General features: G+C 41.7%; 1 protein-coding gene across 1 annotated transcript in view; it reads left to right on the top strand.

The window, feature by feature from the left end:
* The window catches only part of Hydin (HYDIN axonemal central pair apparatus protein), a 343,862-nt gene that overhangs the window by 100,877 nt on the left and 219,219 nt on the right, over window positions 1-23,766 (top strand). Inside the window, 2 exon segments of the mRNA XM_051201355.1 lie at window positions 5,880-5,979; window positions 22,757-22,875. Of these exon segments, the coding sequence (XP_051057312.1) occupies window positions 5,880-5,979; window positions 22,757-22,875 (219 nt within the window).

Genomic DNA, 23,766 nt, shown 5'->3' with positions numbered 1-23,766 from the left:
GCAGCATGCAGGATGACATGGTGCTGGAGAAGGAACCAAGAGTTCTACGCCTTTATCCACAGGCAGCAGAGAGAGATGGTCCCACTGGGTGTGGATTGAGCATATATGTAGCCTTAAAGCCCACCCACCTCCACAGTGACACACGTCCTCCAACAAGGCCACACCTCCTAATAGTGCCATTCCCTATGGGCCAAGCATTAAAATGAATGAGTCTATGGGGGTATACCTATTCAAAACACCACAACACACTTGTATCTTTGCAAACTAGAAATTGACTGGAAAGCTAAATACTTAAGTCATATTACATTGTAGCTGGAGAACCAAAATGCAATTCTTTTATTTAATGCATGTAAGAATTTTTACTGTAAACACTGAGCTTCCAGATCAATCAAGGAAGTTAAATGCACGTGTAACTGTTCTTACACTTTAAATTTCCACTTAGCAAGATTCTCAAGAAATAATCCTTCAAAGAAGGGAGAGGAGAGAGAGGGAAACAGGAAAGTTCAGGTTTTTTTGTTTTTTGAAGAATTTTTGAAGGAGGTTTTCACTAAAGTCCATTTGACCCAGTGCAACTTTTTGAAAGTCAGTCACCTGTCTGTGAGCCCTTACACCTGGCTTTTCTGTGGATTTACCTTTGTGTCCCCTCCACTTGATCATGATCACTTTTCCTGCCTTTCAACGTGTCTAATCTTTACATTTATTTATTTATTCATTCATTGTGTGTGTGTGTGTGTGTGTGTGTGTGTGTGTGTGTGTGTGTGTGTCTGTGCACGCACACGTGCGCGCACTCACATGCACGTGCTTGGAAGTCAAAAGGCAACTCGCTGAATCAATTCTCTCCTTCTACCATTTGGGGGTCAAATTCAGGTCATTAGGCTCAGCAACAAACATCTTTAACCATTGAGACATGTGATTGGCACTATTTATTTTCATGTATGTGTGCTGGACATTGAATATAAAAGAACTGTAGCAGCTTCAGATGGCATCTGTCAGTTATTTGAGGTCAGAAGATCTATCCTAAATGTGAGCTGCACCATCCCATAAGCCAGGGTCCCAGACTGAATAAAAACAAGAAAACAAACTGAACAGCAGCCATCTTTCTCTGCTCCCTGTCTGTGGACACAATGTGACCCCCAAGCTGCCATGATGTCCCTGCCACGGTGAACTGTACCCTCAAACTGTGAGCCAAAAGAAACTCCTCCTTTAAAAAGGTCAGCCCCTTTTAAGGACACCCCTATCATCATGTTTATCACCTGTCACAGGACCAGTGGCTGCATACTCATAACATTCAGAAAGGCTCAACATTGGCCATGAAGTTGCTTGGTTCAGTGTTCTTATTCAGAAGGGGCTAGAAAGCTCCAAGAATAATAATAATATAATATTAGGGAATTAGCATGGAATTTTAAAAAAACTTAAAAATTCAAAGTTGATTCCTCCAAAAAGGTCATTAGATTGACAAGTAAAATACAGTTGTCCTATTCAAAGTGGAGCTGAGGAAAGCCGAAACATTTCCAGCAAAGGGGAAATGACTATAGTAAAACTGAGGGTCACTGTATATTTTACATCAAGATAATAGTGATGAACTGAATCCTCTAAACTCGGGTTCCCATTTGGAATAGGAAAATGTTCAGAAAATCTTAGAATGAGAAGGAAACCAGAGCAGCAGGGATCTAGAAAGGAGTCAGCTCCAGGGGTCCAGAGAGACAGGATATTGATGCCGGAGTCAGTAGGGAAATTTGTGAAGGTTTTGATTTTCTGAAATGTCAGAGCCGAGTAATAAAGAGTGAGGAGGCATTTCCAGAAGCACGGGTGGCCCAGAAGTTAATTTCAGCAGGGCTATGAAGATGAGAGGAAGGAAAAAAGTGGGGCCATTTCAGGCTTGTGGCTTCTTTGTGAGGTTTGTCCTGTGGTTTGCTAGGAAATGTCATGGCTTTTTTTTTTTTTTTTTTTTTTTTTTAACTGAGTTTTTTTTTCCCTAAAAAGTAAAAGTAGCAAATGACCTTGCACTACCAGCATCCTTCTGAAAGAATGACCCCACTTCTGTTGTGACAGAAACACAGCTCTGTTGGTTCACGGTCACACACTCTGTCCCAGAGAGGACTTTGGAATGGCAGTTGTCCTTGAATCATCTCCCACGTTCGGAAGGAGATTCAGGTTACTAGTGGGAGCTGCAGACTCAGCAAGCCAGCTGCAGTTCTTCATGGGAAGGCCCCAGAGTGGGTCCCCATTCAGTTGGAGCCATGTGGACTGTCACCAGAGGGTCCTCTCACAATCTTACCTGGGTGCAAGTACCCCCTTCTGAGATCCAGATCACCCCTCTCAACTGTGACTCACTTCCCAGCCCTTCATTTCTACCTATCAGATGTATTTGGCCATGGCAGGTTCTAAAGTGTTTGGAGGCTGAGGCCGTGCTCGCTTTTGTCCATGCATACACTATGGGATCAGTGGTTTGGAGGCCATGGAAATGGTCTGGCCTACCCCAAACCATAAGACTCCTTTTTCCGTGTTCGGAGATAATCCAATTCCAGGTCATCCTTCGGAGGCCACTTCTTGCTACTCATGCTCAGGAACTAGAATGTCCTTTGGTGCTTTGGCCACTTTGTGTTGGAGCAAGTTAGCTGCATCTACTCAGTGTCTGATCAGAGCAGGATCTAAACCCACCAGCAATTCACATTCATCATATGGATTAGGAAGACACCCAAGTCTGTAGTCATTTTTAGGACAGATACCCACCGCATACATTCAGTTGGCTGAAAGCTCTGCTGAATGGCTGAGCCACATTACATTCATGTATGCTGCCTTTCTAGGTCCAGCCAAAGGGTCAGGTCTTTTCCATTCATCAGAAGGGAACAAATATTTGCAAAGCTCTGCAGTGTAATTTCTAAGTCCATGAGAGTGCTTTGGGCTTCCCTGTAGAATCTCAAGGGCCTCTGAGCACTAAAGTTGTAAGTTTTTGAGGGCCCCAAATGCAACAAAAAGGACAGAAAGAGGATCCAGAAATGAATGCATGTCTGATAATAACTCCATAAGGTACAAGCAGAGACATCTGACTCAATGGATATTAGCAAGCAACTACCAAGAGCCACCTCTACCTGGATGCTGGAGACAGAAGAGCCTGCCTTTCTTCTCTTGGCTTTCTGGGGGATGCAAAACCCACTTCACGACCTTTGTGACCTCACTGTGGCTCTTGGAGCCTTGCTGTCCTCCCCTCACTCCTAAGCTTGAAGGGACACTGCCTGAGAAGGTCATAGTTCAATCCGTCTGCTTAAAACTGCCTCCACTTTCCTGTTTTCCATTCTTGTCTGGTCTCGCCTTTTCTCGGGTGCCAGTGTTAAACCAAGGATCTTAACTCTCTCTGCTAAGTGATGATGCCAGCCATTTGTTTTCTTCTCAATTCCTTGTTCCAGGAGTATTTTTCCTTCCAGCCAGACTAGATCTGGTGTGCTTTGGGGACTGTCTGAAACTGGAGCCGGATTATTTTTTAAGTTGTCTTGCCTTGATTTTCTATTGAGCTGTGTATAGATTTCTAAATGTGTTTAGTACTTGTGCTCTTTGGGCCCTATTTACAGAAACTTTGGGAAAAAGCACATACTGTTCCCCCTGCCTTTTTAACCTCTCAGTGTAGTCCTTCTAAGTGGCATAGAAGTAATATGAATGGTAGTCAATAAACACCTAGGGAGCCCTTACTGGATAAATGGCTCTTCCAGACCGTGGGTGGGGGATGCACTCTTCAAATCAGGAAATGAGCACCTCTTGCAGCTTGAAAAATCAGTGAAGAGACACCAGATTATATGGTCAGTACAGTATTTTAAAGCAGGGTTAGGTGGCCTTTTCCATCACATAGCAAAACTTGGACTTCTTACTATGGCTTTGGGATAGTTTGAATTAAAGTGAGAGATAGCTCACTGGGTCAGAAACACTCTGCTCTGGCCACTATCCCACCTTGGGCCATTCCTTGGCTCCATAGAGTCGAGGTGTTTCTATTTACTGGGCCTTATTTTTGTAGGGACAACCTTTGTCACGTATATTCATGCCAATCACCCTGCTGATGGATAAACTGCTGTAAAATAGTACTCATTTATGCTGTGGAATATCTAAGGACTCGATGTGTTGCATTCTTTTATGTTGCATTTGTTTAACTCTGTGAAGCTGTGTTACTTTGCCTGTCTAAAACATCTGGTTGGTCTAATAAAGAGCTGAACGGCCAATATCGAGGCCAGAGAGAGATGCAGGTGGGGCTGGCAGGCAGAAAGAATAAATATGAGGAGAAATCTGGAAAGAAGAGATTGAGAAAGGAACAAGTACAGGAGAAGGAGAGGAGAGGACTCCAGGAGCCAGGCACCTGGCTACACAGCAAGCCATGGAATAAGAAGTAATGAAAGGTATATAGGATAAAGATAAAAGCCCAGAGGCAAATGGCAGATGGGATAGTTTAAGAAAAGTTGGCCAGAAATAAGCCAAGCTAAGGCCCAGCATTCATGAGTATTTAATAAGTTTCCATGTGTGTATTTATTTGCAAGCTGGGTGGGGGACCTCAAAGAGCAAATAGTGAAAAACAACCAACAAGCTCCCTACAGTCTCGGCCTACCCTCTCTCCTCTGAAGTCCCAGGGCCGGATACACATGGGGTAGATAGAAGATGCTCACTGAGCACACATATATTAAAAATATCCTGTTCCATAAAGCATGGCAACACACCTGCAGTCCCAGCACTTTAGGAGATGGAGTCAGAGGATCATGACTTTGAGGCTAGACTTGGCTACACAGTACAACTCCATTTCAAAGAAAAAAAAGTATCCTTCCTGTTTTCCTCATTAATACTTTTTATATTCATAAATTCACTGATATTATCTTTAAAGCGTGTTCAACATTCATGCCACTTGATAAGTTACCAAGCAGTGTAAGTCTGTATCTGCTGAGTAGAATGGTGTTTTCTCCTGTGCTGTTAAAGTATTTCCTTCAGATTTCCAGGATTTCAGCCTCTGTATATGGTTTAGTGAGAATGTAAACTGGAATAGCCATCATAGAAATCAATATAAGGCCCCTGAAGAAAGTAAAAATAGAAATACCATGTGACCCAGAATGTCTGTTCTTGCTACAGACCCAGAGGAAGCAAACTGACTATTGCACAGGCTCAGTTTCATGTTCTCAGTAGCATGATTTAAATAGCCAGCTGTAGAACTGCTTGGGTATCCATGGGCAGGTGAATGGAGAAAGAAATGTGATCTGTACATACAACAGAATATTGTTCAGCCTTAGACGGGATCCCCTGTTGGGTTGGCAAGATGCTTAGTGGGTAAAGGTAGTTTCTGCCCAGTCTGACTGACAACCAGAGTTTAATTATTGGACTCCACATGGTGGGAGGAGAGAATCATCTTCCACAGATTGTCTTCTGACTTTCATATGCACTGTGGCATGGACACATCTGCAAGGGTGTGTGCACAATACAATAAATAAATGCAAAACCCTGACATTTGCAACAATATCGGTGAGCGAATCAGGCTGGACTCTGAAAGGCCAATACTATGCATCATGTTCTCATGTGTTTTAGGCTACAGAAGAACTTGTAGAAACAGTAGATGTGGCAGATTCTTAGAGGGTGATTATGGGCAAACAGGGATCGCCATGAGTCCTGGTGATCCAATGCACAGTATAAACACATGCAGTTATTAACACATGTATTAGAAATTCTTTAAGAATAGACCTGAGGTGATCTCATGACACACTAAAGGAACTGCTTAAGAAGTGTATATGCTTGGCCATAAGGAGCCTTTTGTTATCCACACATGTATCAAAACTTCATGTACTTCTTAAACATATGAAAAATTTTCAGAAATTATTATTTGAAAACAATGCCTTTTTTTTCTGTTCATGTTTCAGGAAGGTGATGTCTGGCCTAACTCATCAGCCGAAATCACTGTGTACTTTAACCCCCTTGAGGCCAGGCTCTACCAGCAGACAGTTTACTGTGACATTTCAGGTATGAAGTCACTTTGTGTGGTAACCAGGTTCCCAAGTGCTCAGAACATGTGTGTATGAAGATGTGTGTGCATGTGTACACATGTATGTGTATGTATACATACATGTATGTCATATATGTATGCAAGTATAATATGTGTGTATGTGTATATATGTATGAATGTGTATGTGGACTCATGCGTGTGTGCATGTGTATATATGCATGTGTAAGTGTGTGTACATGTGTATGGGTGCACATGTTTGTGTGGACAAGAATGTGTAAGACTGTGGACCCAGGCCATTTGGTGCTACGTGACCAATAGAAGGATATTTAGAGTCAAACTATGAGCTTCTCAGTATTTTCTAGAACAGATAAAAGTTTTGTTTTTGCTTCAATTTTGTTTTTTGAGACAGGGTTTTATTCTGTAGGCCAAGCTGGCCTAGAACTCACTATATAATCTAAATTGGCCTTTAATTTGCCATGATCCTCCTACTTCAGCTCCTGTGAGCTGAGACTACAGTTGTGATCCATCACACATGGCTGGATCAGGTGAATTTTTAAAGTGTTTTACAATTACTCTGTTGGTAGGGGAAATAGGAAGACCTTTTTGTGTATTCTTCTCAATGTTACTTATGACATTTTCTTTTCTTTTTTTTTTTTCTTAAATTGTTGCTTGTGCCTTTTATAATGCCCAGCTACTAATTTTTAACATTTGGGCAAAGTTAAATGCTGCACGGGTTGAGAGGGGAGCCCAGTGGGGGTGGGGAACACAGGGAGGGTGTGTGGTCCAGTAGCCTGCTAACACCAGGAAACTAGATCTTAAAAGTAAACACACTGAGGACATTGGGAGCCTCATTTCTTTTGCTCTTGAAAGAGGGATATACAGGCACTGAAAGGAGAAAGACTGAGGTGAACTCTGAAGTTTGGGAGCATTGAAGCCATCAATATGAACCCATTGAGATGTTCAGATAAAGCCAGGAGTTGGTGGTGCATCCTTTAATCCCAGCACTCAGGAGGCAGAGGCAGGCAGATCTCTGTGAGTTTGAAGCCAGCCTGGTCTACAGAGAGAGTTACAGAACAGCCAGGGCTACACAGAGAAACCCTGTCTAAAAAATTCAAAGTGGGGGTAGATTAAGAAATAAATGAGCATACATGTGATGTCTGTGTGTGTATTTGTGCCTGCACATGTGTTGTTTCTTAGCTGTTACTGAGATGTCTTGGGAACTTTGAGATCCAAACAGCAGGGAGCATACCAGTCATCCCCAAGCTTGGCTACTAAATACTGCTGAAAGGGACTGGCTACTTCCAGGAGAACTAACATCAAAGAATAATGTGTCAGCATGACACAGAAGCTGTCAAAGACTCCCACTGACTACGTTCAGACCAGTTAGAAATCAAATAGTACTGCTCAGAGATTATGTCCATGTTACCTCCAAACAGGCATCTGAATCCACTTAATTAAAATGTATCACATGACAATCTTCAAAGTTATAAACAACTCAGGTGAAAAGTAATGGGGGAATTGCAGGTGACCTCAAAATACCTTCCATCAAAATACCAGTTTTGAGGTGGAGAAAACTACGATTTACAGTAAAGACAGAAGATGGCTTCCCACTTATAGGATGGGTGGCCTCCTGGAACCACTCCACCAGGATGCAATGAGGGCACTGCATCCTGTCAATGACATCAGGACCAACTGCCTTAAAGGGTCGTATCCAGAGGATGCTTCCAGCAAACCAACAGAAGCACAAACTGCCTGGATCTTCACAGACCTCAAGGCCATGGAAGGAAGTTGAAGAAGGAAAAACTGTTCAAGATTCAGGAGAGCAGTAACGTGATCTAGACTGAATGGGTGGCTGCAAAGAGCTTCCATGGAGAGGACACAAGGGCATTCTTTGTTCTTCTAGGGAAATTCTTCTGTATTTTATCATTCACCCATTGATTCAGTCATTGTTTGCCAAGACAGTGTCTCAGTTTGTAGGCTAAGCAAACCTGAAACTTGTTTAGGCAGGTCCTAAACCCTCAGAGGTCATACCTCAGCCTCCCTAGTGCAAGGATTACAGACATGAGCCACTACATCCATCTTCCATGTTTTTAAACCTTCAGAGTTTTTAAAAACGCCAATAGAAAAAACAGACAGCAAAATTATAAAGTCAGCAAGTAGCCTTTTTCTCCTGTAATTCTGTCAAGAGGTGTGCTCAGTGTTTTTGTTTGTGTTTGTTTTTTAGTGAGTGTGAGTGTGGGGGGCGTTGGGAGCTTGCTAACACATTGCTGTTTGTTGATGTACTAATTTCACACAGTTCTATTTTGTCCCCAATCTGAAAGAAAATTATTTAGTTTACTTTTATCTTCTCTTTCCTCCCCTATGTTCATTGAGTCATAATTTGCATGCAGTAAAAGTCACCCTGTCTCTGTGCATTTTGACAAACCCAAGTAGTGGTATCTCTACCACCCAAGTCAAGATATAGAAACACCCCCCCAGCCCACTCCCACCCTACCCCCACCCCACAGAGTTCCTTTGTGTCCCTTTGCAGACAACACTATGACCACATCTTGCCCTTGACAAGTCAGTCACTTTTGTTATATTTATTTTGTGAGTTTTAATCACAGCTTTAAGTTGTATATTTACCCCTAATGGTTTTGTTCCCTGAACCTTATGATGTCTCTTGGTGTGTAAAGATATTGGTATACATAACCTGCCTAATGCTATTCTGCTACCTTTCCCCTTCTGAGCCTTTCTAGTTTTATTTTTTAAGCTTATTATTGATAACCATAGTTAAGCCTACTATTTACATAGATGTCACTTAAAGACTGTGTCCCTAAGGCTTACAGCAAGTAGTCTCTCTTTGTCTCTACTTTATAGCCCATCAGTACCTTGCACTGCCCACCTCTACTGTGTCATGTGGGTTGCCCAGGATAGTACAGGTGTTCTGATTATTTAAACTGGGAAGATGAGTCCACAATCTGTCTGCTGCCCAGATTCCTCCATTCTCCATATCTGTGAAGTCACTGTCCCCAGCCAGACTAAGGATATGCAGCAGGATGGGCTGCCAACCTGAGACTCTGCTAGCCTCCCCCTTGAACACGCCTGTCATCTTAAATGTTATGGAACAATTTTCTTGCTTTTTTGTATACAGTTACTATCTATGTATTCATCTCTAAGCAAAATAATCTTGACTTCCTGATTTTTTGAAATTTCTATATGGGAATTATGCTGTATAGAACCTGTGTTGCAAGCATCAAGAAGGTAAAGCTTTTCAGTAAATATTCAGTGCAAAAGCAAATAATTGAAACAAAAATATAACCAAATGGCTGACTACGTTCTGGTTTGATTGGGTGTTTCCCTTGCACATAGAGAAGGGATTCTCGTGATGACCCTACAATGAATACAGAATGGATGAGAAGTTTTGGATAGGCATAAGTCTCCTCCTATGCTACAGACCAGCATCCAAGACTCCAGGCTCCTTAGAGGACCTGTAAGAAATGTTTGGCAGGGTAGTAGTGTTCAGATGTAGACTGGAAATATGCCAGTATGTGGCCCCCATGCCACAGGTGGTGGGACCTCCTCCAGCTCCCTGGGGACACTGTGCTTGGCATCATTCCAGGGGGCTGGCTGCTCTCTAGGAGGTTCCCCAACAATACAGCATGAGCTGTATTCATCTATTGTTTCCTGTGGTTCCAGATTCTTCAACAGCATTCTTATCCTGGGTAAACCAAATGTAATTTTTCCATCTGTGTGACAGTCTTCTTTATTTTGTTAGTCACATACTAAAAGATTCAGTTGCCAAAGGACTCTGTTTACACAGTAATTCCATATCATCATTCCTGTAAGTTCCTTGTAATTCTGTGTCCTTTGGAGGGCTGTTGATGATTGCTAGCTGTTATTATCAACCAGTTGGCAAAACCCCCTGGTGTTATGTCACCAAGAAACATTTGTTAAGTGGATAGAAAAGTTCTTTCCTGGTTGGTTTTTCCTTGTTTACATTTGCTATAAACTACTGTAGTAGTTGGCTTTTTCACCTCTATGCAAAATACCTGACCTAAGCAACCTAAGGAAGAAAGGGCTCATTTTAACTTCAGTTTGAAAGGGTGCAGTCCACCATGGCAGCGAGTATATAGCTGAACTCTTGCCAGTGAAAGTATATTGCTGAAACTCCTCCCATCTCCACAGACCAGGAAGCAAAAGAGTTGGGCCAGAAGTGAGGCCTGTAACCCTCAAGGACTGTTCCCCAAGAATGACTTCCTCCAGCCAGGAATCTCCTAAAGGTTCTAAAATCACCAAAAATAGCCCCATCAGCCAGGGACCAAGTGTTCAAGTGTGAACCCATGGGGGACATCTTACATTCAAACTCTAAAATGTGTCTATGTTCATAGATGCAAGTTCATAGAAGACTTCTGATTCCTCTTCACAAAATTTAAAAAGAAAACTACCGTGTGTGTGTGTGTGTGTGTGTGTGTGTGTGTGTGTGTGTGTGTACAGAGAGGCCAGAAGAGGCCATCAGATTTCCTGAAGCGAGAGTTACAAGTGGTGTGAGCTGATCAACATGGGTGCTGGGAACCAAACTGTTGCTGGTGTTTTCTTATGTCACCAGATCCCGCCACCCTTCAGCCCCAAATAAACACCAGAGACATATATTAATTATTAAACTCTTGGCTATGGAAGTATCCCTCCATGGGGAATTGCTCCCAAACTTCTTTCATGCACCAGGGATACATACTGGTTCCACTAACTGAGAACCATGTTTAGGGGGTTCAATGCTGGTTTCCCAGCTATCAGTCTGGGGGTCCATTAGCTCCCCCTTGTTCATGTCAGCTGTCTTAGTGGGTTTCTGTAGCCTGGTCTTGCCCCCATTTTCTTATCACTCCTCCGTCTCTGCAACTGGATTCCAGGAGTTCAGCTCAGTGTTTAGCAGTGGGTGTCTGCTTCTGTTTCTACTAGATGAGGTCTCTATGATGTCAGATAAGTTAATCATCAATCTCATTATCAGGGAAGGCAATTTATGATAGCATTTTCACTGTTGCTTAGATTGTTAGTTGGTGGTTATCCTTGTAGGTCTCTGGACATTTCTCTAGAGTCAGTTTTCTCTTCAAACCTATAATGGCTCCCTCTATTATGGTCTCTCTTTCTTTTTTCTTTTTTTGCTCTCGTCTATTCCTCCCCTGACTCAATCTTTCTAGTCCCACATGCTCTGCTCTCCTGCCTTCTCTTTCAATAACAACACAAACTGCAGAAACCCTACAAACTCATGGAAACTGAACAATGCACAGTTGCACCATTCCTGGGTCAAGGAAGAAATAAAGAAATTAAAGATCTCCTAGAATTCAATGAGAATAAGACACAACATACCCAAACTTATGGGAAAGCAGTGTTACAAGGGAAGTTCATTGTACTAAGTGCCCATATGAACAAAATGGAGGATAGTCACATTAGAGAATTAACAGCACAACTGAAAGCCTTAGAACAAAAGGAAGCAAACTCACCCAGAGGAGTAGATGTCAGGAAATAATCAATTTGAGGGCTGAAGTAAATAAAGTAGAAACCAGGAAAACAACAAAGAGTTGGTTTCTCCAGAAAATCAACAAGATAGACAAACCTTTATCCAAATGAACCAAAAAGCAGAGAGAGACCATGCAAATCAACAAAATAAGAAATGAAAAAGGGGACATAACAACAGATACTGAGGAAAGCCAGACAATTTTCAGGTCATACTTTGAAAACCTGTACTCCCCAAAATTCAAAAATTCAAAGGAAATGAACAATTTTCTGGATAGCTATCACTTACCAAAATTAAGTCAAGAATAGATAAGCAACTTAAATAGACCTATAGCCCCTAATGAAATAGAAGCAGTCATAAAAAGCTTCCCAAATGAAAAAAGCTCAGGGCCAGATTGCTTCAGTGCAGAATCCTACCAAAAAATTCAAAGAAGAGCTAATACCAATACTCCTCAAATTGTTCCACACAATAGAAACAGAAGGTTCATTACCAAACTCTTTTTACAAGGCCACAATTACCTTGGTACCCAAGCCACACAAAGACACAACTAAGAAAGAGAACTATAGACCAATATCCCTCATGAACATTGATGCAAAAATAGTCAATAAAATATTGGCAAATTGAATCCAAGAACACATCAGAGAAATTATCCACCATGACCAAGTAGGCTTCGTCCCAGGGATGCAGAGGTGATTCAACATACAAAAAAATATCAATGTGATCCACCATATAAACAAAATGAAAAAGTAAACCACATGATCATCTCACTAGATGCTGAAAAAGCCTTTGACAAAATTCAACATCCTTTCATAATAAAGGTCTTAGAGAGATCAGGGATAACAGGAACATATTTAAACATAATAAACACAATGTACAGTAAACCAACAGCCAACATCAAACTGAATGGAGAGAAGCTTAAGGTGATTCCTCTAAAATCAGGAACTTCAATATTGTACTTGAAGTTCTACCTAAGCAATAAGACAACAGGAGATCAAGGGGATACAAATTGGAAAGGAAGAAGTCAAACTTTCTCCATTTGCAGATGATATGATAGTTTACATAAGTGAACCAAAAAAACCAGGGAACTCCTACAGCTGTTAAACACCTTCAGCAAATTAGCAGGATACAGGATTAACTTTAAAAAAAAAATCAGTAGCCCTGCTATATGTAGACGATAAAGGGGCTGGAAAGAAATCAGAGAAACATCACCCTTTACAATAGCCACAAACAACATAAAGTATCTTGTGGTAATGCTTACCAACAAGTGAAAGACCTATATAGCAAGAACTTTGTGTCTTTAAAGAAAGAAATTAAAGAAGATATCAGAAAATGGAAAGATCTCCCATGCTCTTGGATAGGTAGGATAAACATAGTAAAAATGGCAATCTTGCCAAAAAAAAAAAAAAAAAAAAAAAAAAAAGCACTCTACAGATTCAATGCAATCCCCATCAAGATCCCAGCACAATTCTTCACTGACCTTGAAAGGATAATAATCAAATTATATGGAAAAACAAAGGACCCAGGATAGTCAAAACAACCCTGTACAATAAAGGAACTTCAAGAGGCATTACCATCCCTAACTTCAAGCTCTATCATAGAGCTACAGTCCTGAAAACAGTTTGTTATTGGCACAAAAACAGATAGGTAAACCAATGGAATCGAATAAAAAATCCTGATATTAACCCACACACCTATGAACACCTGATTTTGACAAAGCAGCTAAAAGTATGCAATGGAAGGAGGAAAGAATCTTCAACAAATGGTGCTGGCACAATTGGATGATGGTGTATAGAAGACTGCAGATAGACACATGTCTATCACCATGCACAAAACTCAAGTCCAAATGGATCGAAGACCTTAACATAAATTCAGCCACACTTAGAAGAGAAAGTGGGAGGTACCCTTGAACAAATTGGTATAGGAGACCACTTCCTGAATATAACTCCATTAGCACAGATACTGAGATCAACAATTAATAAATGGGACTTCCTCAAACTGAGACACTTCTGTCAGGCAAAGGGCACAGTTGACAAGACCAAACGGCAGCCCACAGACTGGGAAAAGATGTTCACCAACCCCACATCTAACAGAAGGCTAATCTCCAAAATATACAAAGAACTCAAGAAACTAGTCACCAAAACACCAAATAACTCTATTTAAAAGTGGGATACAGAACTGAATAGAGAATTTGTAATAGAGGAATCCAAAATGGCTGGAAGACACTTAAGAAAGTGCTCAACATCTTTAGCCGTCAGGAAAATGCAAATCAAAACAACTCTGAGATACCATCTTACTCCTGCCAGAATGGCTAAAATTAGGAACACCAATGACAACTTATGCTGGAGAGAATGTGGAGAAAGGGGAACACTCTTCCACTGCTGGTGGGAGTGCAAACTTATACAGCCATTTTGGAGATCAGTGTGGTGGTTCCTCAGGAAAGTGGGAATCAGTCTACTACAGGACCAGGCAATTCTGCTCTTAGGCATATACCCAAATGATCCACATCCATGCAACAAAGACATCTATTCAACTATGTCCATAGCAACATTATTTGTAATAGCAAGAACCTGGAAGCAACCTAGATGCCCCTCAACTGAAGAATGGATAAAGAAGATATGGCACACTTACACAATGGAATATTACTCTGTGGGAAAAAATTGGAATCTTGAAATTTGCAGGCAAATGGATGGGACTTGAAGAAACCATCCTGAATGAGGTAACCCAGTCACATAAGAGGAACATGGTATGCACTCACTCATATATGGATTTTAGACATAGAGAAAAGGATCACCAGCCTATAATTCACACCACCAGAGAAACTAGGATACAAGGAGGAACCTAAGAGATTCATATAAGATCCCTCACAGAAGGGGAAAGGAACAAGATCTCCTGATCATATTGGGAGTAGGGGGGCAGTGAGTGGAGAGGGAGTTATATTTTATTTTTTATTGCATTTATCTACTGTATATGTGTATATTTGGCACTTGGAGTCAGTTCTCTTCTTCTGCAAATGGGTCCTGGGGATGAAACTCAGGTCATCAGTCTTGGTAGCAAGAGCTTTTGCACACTGAGCCATCTTGTCGACCCCTGTTCCGAGTATTTTATTCTAAGCTCTTTCTTCTACTTGACTAATTATCTCTTTAGCTATATCTATTCTTGGTATAACTCATCTACTCAACTTTAAATTTTCATTAACTTCATTTTTAGAAATCATGTAATTTCATAATTATATATTTTGTCCTTTCATTTTAGTTTCTATTTCTTATTATACCTCATAATTTTTAAGAGTGCTTTGTTAGAGTTTCTCTAAGGATTTTCTATTATGTCCTTCTTGGGTTGCTGATGGTAACTACTGATTTCCTCAGGAACTGGACTGTTCCTTCAGACAGATGGGAATATGAGGGATTTTGAACACCCTCAGGTAGGGATTTTGTTGGGTCTTCTGCCAAGTTTCCACAGTCAGCTCCTGCTCCTGGAACCTATGTGATGGTGTGTAAGTTTGGACTGCAAACCTGTACATGGGACTTTGATTTTTCTCAGGAGCCTCTTCCCCTCATCAGACTGCTGACTAAATGGCAGGCCTCATCACTTCACCCTAGGTTAGTAGATGAAATTTTCCTAGGCTGTTTTTGTTGTTTTTAGAGGTAGGTTTTCCAGGGTTCTAAGTTTATGCAAAGCTCTTAGTTCAGTTCTCTGTTCCCAGATATGAACAAGTCCTTACATGTTCCTGGTGTGAGGGTAGAACAGGAGCCATAACACCTATGCCTACTCGGCAAATCACTTTTTAGTTGACTAGGCTTGGGGGCATCCCCTCTTCATTTCTAAAATCTGGGATTGTCTTTCCTTTATTATGAGCTCCAATCAATTCTAAAATGTATATTAGGTTTTCAACCAGATTTATTTATTCTTTACATATGAGGTGAAAGAATGATATATGTTAGCTAACTCTGCCTTGTTGTCAGTTCACATAGGTAACAATTTTCATACACTTTTCAAGCTAATGTCCAGACTCAACTCTGATACTCATTAAAAATGTAGGTTCTTGGGCTTCATCTATGTTTTATTGAAGCAAAATTCTGAGAAAGCAGTGCTAGAGAATGGGGACCAGAAAGTAACTATAACAAAGTTGCAGGATAAAAGATTCATATACAGAAAAACGGGTTGTATTTCTATCTGCCAACACAAAGCAGTATTGCTTAAACAGCATTTATCAGAGATAAACCGGACAAAATGCAAGACCTGTACAGTGAAAAGTATGAAACATTGCTGCAATTATAAACCTGTACAAATGGAAAAATTCCACATTTCCTGTAGTCAGCAAATTTAATGTTGTTAAAATGTCACTCCCTGACCCCCTCTCCATTTATCTATAGATTTTCTGCAATCAAAATAAAAATAAATTCCAACTTCTTTTTAAAATGGGAATACACAAGTTGACTCTGAAATTCCTGTGGTGGGCCTGGGCAGATAGCTCTGTAGTTGAGAGTACTGGGTGTTCTTGCAGAGAGCCAAAGTTCAGTTCCCAGCACCACACAAGGTGGCTCACAACTGCTGTAACTCCAGCTCCTGGGATTCATCGCCTTAGCATCTGCTGGCACCTGTGTGCACTCTCCATCCCTCTCTCTCTCTCTGTCCCCCTCACTGCCCATACACGTACTTCTAAAAATAATAAAAATAGATCTCTAAATTTCCTGTGGAAATGCAGAGTCTAGATTACCTAAAACAACAGTTGATTGTCTGGAAACCAGGTAGGCACAGTGGCTCTTTCATTTTATTCTTTCCCTAACGTTAGACTGCAGTAGCCCAGACAGACAGCACAGGATGACCACATTAGTACTTCTTGCCTTAGTCACAACTTTTACCATACAAGGTAATTTTCAGAGACTGGGGAATTGGGACACGCATATCTTAGACACCTTTGTTCAACCTGTCAGAGATCCTATGTGGACATCCAGTCATTTTAGCCCCTATCACATGTAGTCCTCCACTTACAGATGCTCAATGCCTTTACTGTCAAAAATCAAACTACAGCAATATCCCTGTGTGGGTATCTATAAACACACTCACGTGTATGAACAAACACTTCCAGTGTGTATTGTTTGAGGCTCTCAGTGGCCACTGGGATGGCTGGATACTCTTTTTCTTTTATAGTCAAGATAGTTAGAACTTAGAAAATCAGATGAGCACCCTGCCCGAGGAGCCTCTATATCCACTATTTGAGTCCAACCTAAGTCATCTGTTGTCACAGATCCCATCTTCTGCTGTGTACCTCACCATTCCATAAGGACACAGCTCCTGTGAAATGACTCCATTGTTGCAGTCAAAAGAAATTCTCAGGTTCCCTACCCACCCAAAACTCCATCCAGTTTGCCTAAGACGCCTAAAATATGCACCTAACTGCTCATCAAACACTTCTATGTAATACCAAGAACTTGAAACATCAATTACCTATAAGTTTATTAATATTTGTCGCACATCTACTCCCCCAAATTAGATATAAATTACATTTTCTTTATACACTTCTGTGCCTGTGAACTATAAGATAATAAAGTAATATGTTGAAGATTCTTAAAATGCTACCAAATTGGCCTCTGGCTAGGGCTTTCCCTAGGTAGTTGGCCGAGGGCCACTCCAAGATGTGTAAAGGACCTAAACTTTCATCAGGGAGTGAGTGATGTGGGGAGAGTCAACAGGCACACTAGGTTTTACCTAAGGAAAGCAGGAGGCTGAATGCACAGCTTGCCACTTTTGTCAGTCTAGGGGTCTGAGAACATACCATAGACTAGCTAGCTTATAAACGAGAGAAACTGTATGCCTCATGACTTTGGAGGCTGAGAAATATGAGATCGAGGTAGCTGCAGATTTGGTATCTGATAAGGGCCCATTTCTCACAGCATCATCTTGGTGAGTCTTTACCCCATGGGAGTCTCTCTGGGCTCTTTTGTAAGGAGACTGGCCTCATTCTGAAAGGTTCTTCGTTTATCTTCTATTCCTCTCCCAAGATCTCCACTTCCTAATCCCATCACCTTGGGGATTAGTAGTTCAGTGTGTGAATCTGAGTGCATGGGAAGGGTGGAAAGACATAGCAGATAACAAGCTTCGGGAGGCCTGTGCTTTGCGTTTCCTGGTATTTAGTGAAACGAGGTCCATTGCTTTGGGGATCCAGGCTCATTAACTTCGTCCTGTGGAGCATCCCTTGGTCTCTAATGTGCAGTGCCAGTTTACTCTAACCATACACAAGAAATTGCATTATTTTTTAAAAGCTTTAAGGTCTTGCTCTTCTAGGAAAGAGTCTGTCCTTGCAGTTTACTGCTCTCTGGTGTTTGTCCTTCTTGCTTTTTGCCAAAACAAGAAAAATATCTGCTTAGAAAATCCTGTGAAAAAGGAACATTTGTCACATGACCCTAAGATTTAGACAGACACCTAGAAATGCAGGGGTGCTGGTTTCTTGCTCTCATTCGGTCCCCAGTACAGGAAGTGTCTGTCTACAGACAGGACCAGCTCTTTTAAAGTAATTAATAATCCCCAAAGAAACAGTGGTCCACTCCTTTATTAAAACGCATGTTCATTTTGTTTTTTGTTTGTTTGTTTAAGGAGGGCAGTCAAGGTAAAGATGAAGCTGGAGAAAATTTAGGCCTGACAGTTTTAAATAGCCCTGCTGTTTATCCCATGCCTCATTAGCAGTTCTATCTTTCCCAGTCTGCAAATTGGAATCTCAATCAAAACACATTTCTTTTGACCATAGAGTCTAAGTCATCACCAAGAGATTTGAACTCTGGAGTAATGGTGAAGGTGGCAGTGTTTGAGTGTTCTGAAAGTTTTGTTTATATTCTAGAGCAGTGGTTCTCAACCTGTGGCTTATGACCCCTTTGGCATGGGACAACCCTTTCTCGGGGGTCACCCAATACATTGGAAAACACAGATGTTTACATTACAATTCATAACAGTAGCAAAATTACAGTTATGAAGCAGCAACAAAAATAATTTTATGATTGAGGGTCACCACAACATGAGGAGATGGATTAAAGGGTCACAGCATTAGCAAGGTTGAGAACCACTGCTCTAGAGTATTTGTCATCACCAATGCCTCCTTTCCAGGCATCAGGTGGAGTGAAGAAAACCCTCTGAATAGATTAGCTGTCCCAAATATTGCAAAGACCAGTCTTGTTTCTTATAGTCAAAGGTGTAACTGCCTGATGACCACGATGTTGCCCAGATCTAGAACAAAAAGACAATATTCCTGTCCCAAAAGATAAAAAAGACTAACTAGCAACAGAAGACAATACGATGTCACAAGGCATTATAATGATGACAACAGTGAATTAAAACTGTTGCTTTGTGTAAAGTATACTACAGTCCACAGATCCAGAGATGCTAGATAACAAGGAGGGCTTAAGGGGGAATGCTCAGATCTCCCTGGGAAAGGGAAATAGAAGAGGTTTGGTGAATGGACTGAGAGTGGGTGGGGATGGAAACATGAGGGATCAGGTTGGGGGGTAGAGAGGGAGAATACTAAAAGAGACTACTGGAAAGGGGGCATTTCAGGATCTGATAAAAATCTGGCATAATTGAAACTCCCAGGGATCTACAAGGATGACCCTAGCTAAGACTCTTAGCAATAGCAGATATGTAGCCTGAACTGGTCATCTCCTATGAACAAATTGGTGCATGGCCAAATTGTCATGAGAGAGGCTTCATCCAGCAACTGCTGAAAGCAGAGACAGAGACCCTCAGCCAAACATTAGGCAGAGCTCAGGGGATCCTGCTAAAGAGAGGGAGAAAGGATATAGGAGCCAGAGGGGTCAAGGACTTCACAAGAAAACCCATAAAATCAACTAACCTGGGTTTGTAGGAGCTCACAGAGACTGAACTGACATCCAGGGAGGCTGCATGGGACTGACCTTAGCCTTCTGCATATATGGGAGAGTTGTATAGCTTGGTCATCTTTATAGCACTCCTAACAGTGGGAGCAAAGGCTGACTCTGACTCTTTTGCTGACTTTTGGGACCCTACTCCTCACACTGAGTCACCATGCCCAGTCTTGATACAAGAGGGGGTGCTTAGTCTTACAGCAACTTGATATGCCATGTTTTGTTGATATTCATGGGAGACCTGCCCATTCCTGAACAGAAACAGAGGAGGAATGGATTGGGGGGAGGGAGCAGGGGGTGGGGGAGGGACTGGGAAGAAAGGAGGGAGGGGAAACTGCAACCAGGATGTAAAATAAATAAATAAAAAAATTTTTTAAATGCTCAGAGATAAAGAGCTATTGCTTGGTAGTTCTGAATGCATTTTAATACTAAGAACTAAACTTAGCAGGCCATCAAAAGAGTTTTGAGTAATCAAAGTTATGTCCAGAGCATGTATGTTAATTAGCCCAGGAATTAAGATCAACAGTTGACAACTGGGACCTCACAGTTCTGTACAGCTCGGGCACGACGACTAAGGAAACAACCAGTCAAGTGAAGAAGAAACCTACTGAGTGTGAGAAACTCTGCCAGCTACACATCTAACGGGATTAATGTCCAGAATATACAGAGAACTCAGAAAACAGAGTTCAGGGAATAAATGACCCAATTAAAAATGGGCTGGGGATCTAGACAGAGTTCTCAAACAAAGAAATAAAAAATGGCTAAGAAATACCTCAATAAGTGTTCGTCATCCTTAGCAATCAAGGAATTCAAATTAAAACATTGAGACTTCATCTCAGCCCAGGCAGATGGTTAGGATCAACAAAGCGAGAATAGATGCTGCTGAGGTCGGGCTCCCCAGCAGGCGCCATAAACTAAAAACTCTCCAGGACCGGGCACAAGAAATTCCCTTTTGAATAGTTGATCAAGGTAATCCAAGTGACTCCTAAAATACTGGAGACCTTTGATGTAGACCCTGGTTGCCTCTCAGGAGTTGAGGGTGGACCTCTATTGCTGAAGGCACAGCACACTTCGGGCACAGGATTTGATGGTTAGAGCTGTATTTGACTTGAAAAATCTCCTTCCTGCAGTCTAGAAATGGTACTAGAAAATATCATGCAAGCTGCCAAGGGAAGGAAAGCAATTATACAGCCCTACCCAGGGATCATGTTTTATATGTTAAAGTATAATTCATACTTTAAATGGAAAAATCAGGTACAAACTAATATGTAACTTATTTATATTAATAGTCTTTTGATATAATTAAGCACAGAAAATAGGCACCATAAGGTTGACAATAATTACCCTAAGATAGTGGAGTTATAAGAGACCTTCCATATATTCTGTAATTTCTAGTTGATCATATATTGTATAGTGAAGATATTTCCATATTCTAAAAGAGGAGACAACACAAAGTGGCTGGCTGTGTGCTCTGTGCTGACTCTGGGTCCATTATGGATGTGTTAAGACACATGCTGCTGAGGTCATGTCATGATATCCATGGAATGAGGTAGAAAAAGTTCTACAACACATAAAAGTCCCGATCAATTCCACAAACTTAGACTGCTGTTCCCCTAAATCTTCCTAAGTCTAGATTAAAACAAGCAGCATCTTCCACACTATGATTTATAGCAATCGCTGGTCACCCTACTCAGAATCAGACAAGCTACCTTGCTTTATTAAAAAACCTCAGAATAATGTTAAGACTCAATTCAATTTTAAATTCTTTTACTTGATACAATAATTGTATGTAATAAACATATGCTATAATATGTTATTTTGATATATAAATTCAATATGTTATGATCAAATCAAGATATGAGTTCATCCATTGCCTTAGCCATTTATCATTTGTTTTAATATTCAAAATTCTGCCTTCTAGCTGTTTTTTATTTAACATATTTTTTTAATTTGAGGGGGGAGTTTCACTCATGCACCCCAATCCCACTCATTTCCCCAGTCCTTCCATGTCTCCTCTTCACCCTTGCAGCCTCCACCCCAAAAGAAAAAAAATAATAATAAAGCCTACTTCGCTCCCCCATCTCTTTTGCCTCTCCATCACATCTTTGTCCATCTTAGTGCTACTGGGGGCTGTGGGTTGTGGTGTGTTGAGCAGTATACCCTTCTGCCCATACAGCTTCACTTGCAAATGTTCATTGCAGTGAGTCATTGGTCTGGTTCAAGGCCTCCTGGTACACCATCATCACAGGATCCTCACCAAAACTCCTCTGCAATACCCACTGTTTCCCCAGTCATGAAAATTCTGTAGCTATGGTTCTGCAGGATCCATCTTTCACATGCTCCAGCAGGTCACAGATGGAGTAGGTGTTGGGGTGGGTCAACTCAAAGCCCTGGATATGGGCTGGGTGGTAGCTGAGTTGGTCAGCTTGCCCCACCTCCAGATGAGGAGCAGACCAGCTCTTCTACACCCATGCCACCACCAGGGCCAGTGAGGGGTTGAGACAGCTCCCCAGGTCCAGCAAGGGTCAGGGGTCAGCTCAGTACAGTCCTCAGACCACAGGCATCCATGTGGTCACAGACATCAACATAGACCTTGGCTGCAGTAGGGCCACAAACCCAAACATTCCCCCCACACACACACACACCACTGCAGCTCAGGCCCAGACATCACATAGCCTCAGCCTCAGGAGGCAGTGCAGATAGACCATTTGCATCAACTCACCCCATTGCTCAATTCTTCCCCTCTCCACAGCACATGACTTATCCGCTTGTCTTTCGCTCCCATTTCTCCACTGGACATTTGCTCATCTTAATGGTGCCTGGGGGACAGGCCTATGGCCACTGTCTTCCACCCGCCCATCCTGCAGGTGGGCCTGTCTTCTAGCTATTTTGAAGTATACAATATGTTCTAGCCTCCCTGCTGTGCTGTGGAACACGTGTATGTGTGTGTGTGTGTGTGAGTGTGTGTGTGTGTGTGTGTGTGTTGGTGCTGGAGATGTAACACGGGGTCTTATGCATACCATGCCTACACTCTCCCACTGAGCTAAACCCCCAACTCTACCTGACTATATTCTTTATCCTCCCTTGCTGTACCCTGCCTTGCTTCTGGTAATAACTCCTGTAGCCTCTGCTGCAATGGGACTAGCTTTAACATCTGCACAGGAATGAGAACACGTAGCATTTGCCTTTCTGTACCTGGAGGTTAACTTTCTTAATTGTCTGTTCCCTGATAAAATGTCAACCCAAATTGCTATGTAAGCTGTTCATTAAAGGTAAGAACCTAGCAATATTACTGTTTCCTAAAGATAAGAGCTGACTTCCACCTTGGTTAAATTGTAGTTCCCTCTGTACAGACGCTGTGCATTGGTAATAAGTTGTGGGTGATTTGGATTAATAAAATACTATCTTGGTAATAAAGAATTGATTTTACAGGCCGGGAGATCCGCTTGCCCCTCCGAATCAGAGGAGAAGGAATGGGGCCCAAGATTCACTTCAATTTCGAGTTACTGGACATTGGCAAAGTTTTCTTTGGATCTGCCCACTGTTACGAGGTGGGCACTACCATGTTCACGGAGGCTTCCAGCAGTATCTGACTTTTTTCCTCCGCCTCTTTTGATGTGTCTTTATTTGATAGAGACTTTGTACAGTCACCTCCCCTTTCCATTTTGTCTTTCGTCTAACCTCTCTCCTAGCCATGCTAAGTAGAGTGTCTTCTCCCATTCTTTTTATTTTATCAAATGCTAAAACTCGTTGGCACTGTAATTTAATTGGCTTTATCCTTCTCGATTCGTAGGCCACAGAGGGAAAACCATAAATATACCTCCCCGTCTGTGTAGTGCTTGTTCCCGGACAACAGAAATGCTACAGATGAGAGGAAAGAGGGCTTTGTGCCTTTTCTCGGTCCTAATGAGGACAGCTGTTTTCACACGTCAGGGTCTCCCGCAGTTCCCTCTTCCCCTGTCTGTGTTTTAAAAAACCAACCATCTCAGTTTCTTAACAGTGCTTGCTCTGCTTCCCAATTAAGTAGAAACCAGAATTCTCCAAGACGAAACTTACAGTTCTTCAGAGTCAGTGTCACTCAGTGCCACCTCATGGGTCAACTTCTATAGGATACACTTACACGCCATCATATATCCCTCACATATATACAAGTGGCTGCCGTGGAAACTTGGTTTTAGGGTGCTTCTGGATTGTGAATGCTTGTAATAAGTGATGAGCAGCTGTCAGGTTCTGGGCTTTACTGTGTGTGTGTGTGTGTGTGTGTGTGTGTGGGTGTGTGTGTGATTTGCAATCCTTACAGAATAGTGAAAGGTAAAGTTTTGTTGTTATGTCACCACAAACACTAGGTGCATGCAGTTAACTTCTTACATTCCTCCCTTGGTGTATGCTGATATAGCTGTGGCCCTTTGAATTCATTCAATCACGTAGTCCTCACAGAAAGC

The sequence above is a fragment of the Phodopus roborovskii genome, unplaced genomic scaffold (assembly GCF_943737965.1).
Source record: "Phodopus roborovskii unplaced genomic scaffold, PHOROB, whole genome shotgun sequence".
In the NCBI taxonomy this organism is placed as follows: Eukaryota; Metazoa; Chordata; class Mammalia; order Rodentia; family Cricetidae; genus Phodopus; species Phodopus roborovskii.
This window is presented reverse-complemented; position numbering and strand designations above follow the sequence as displayed.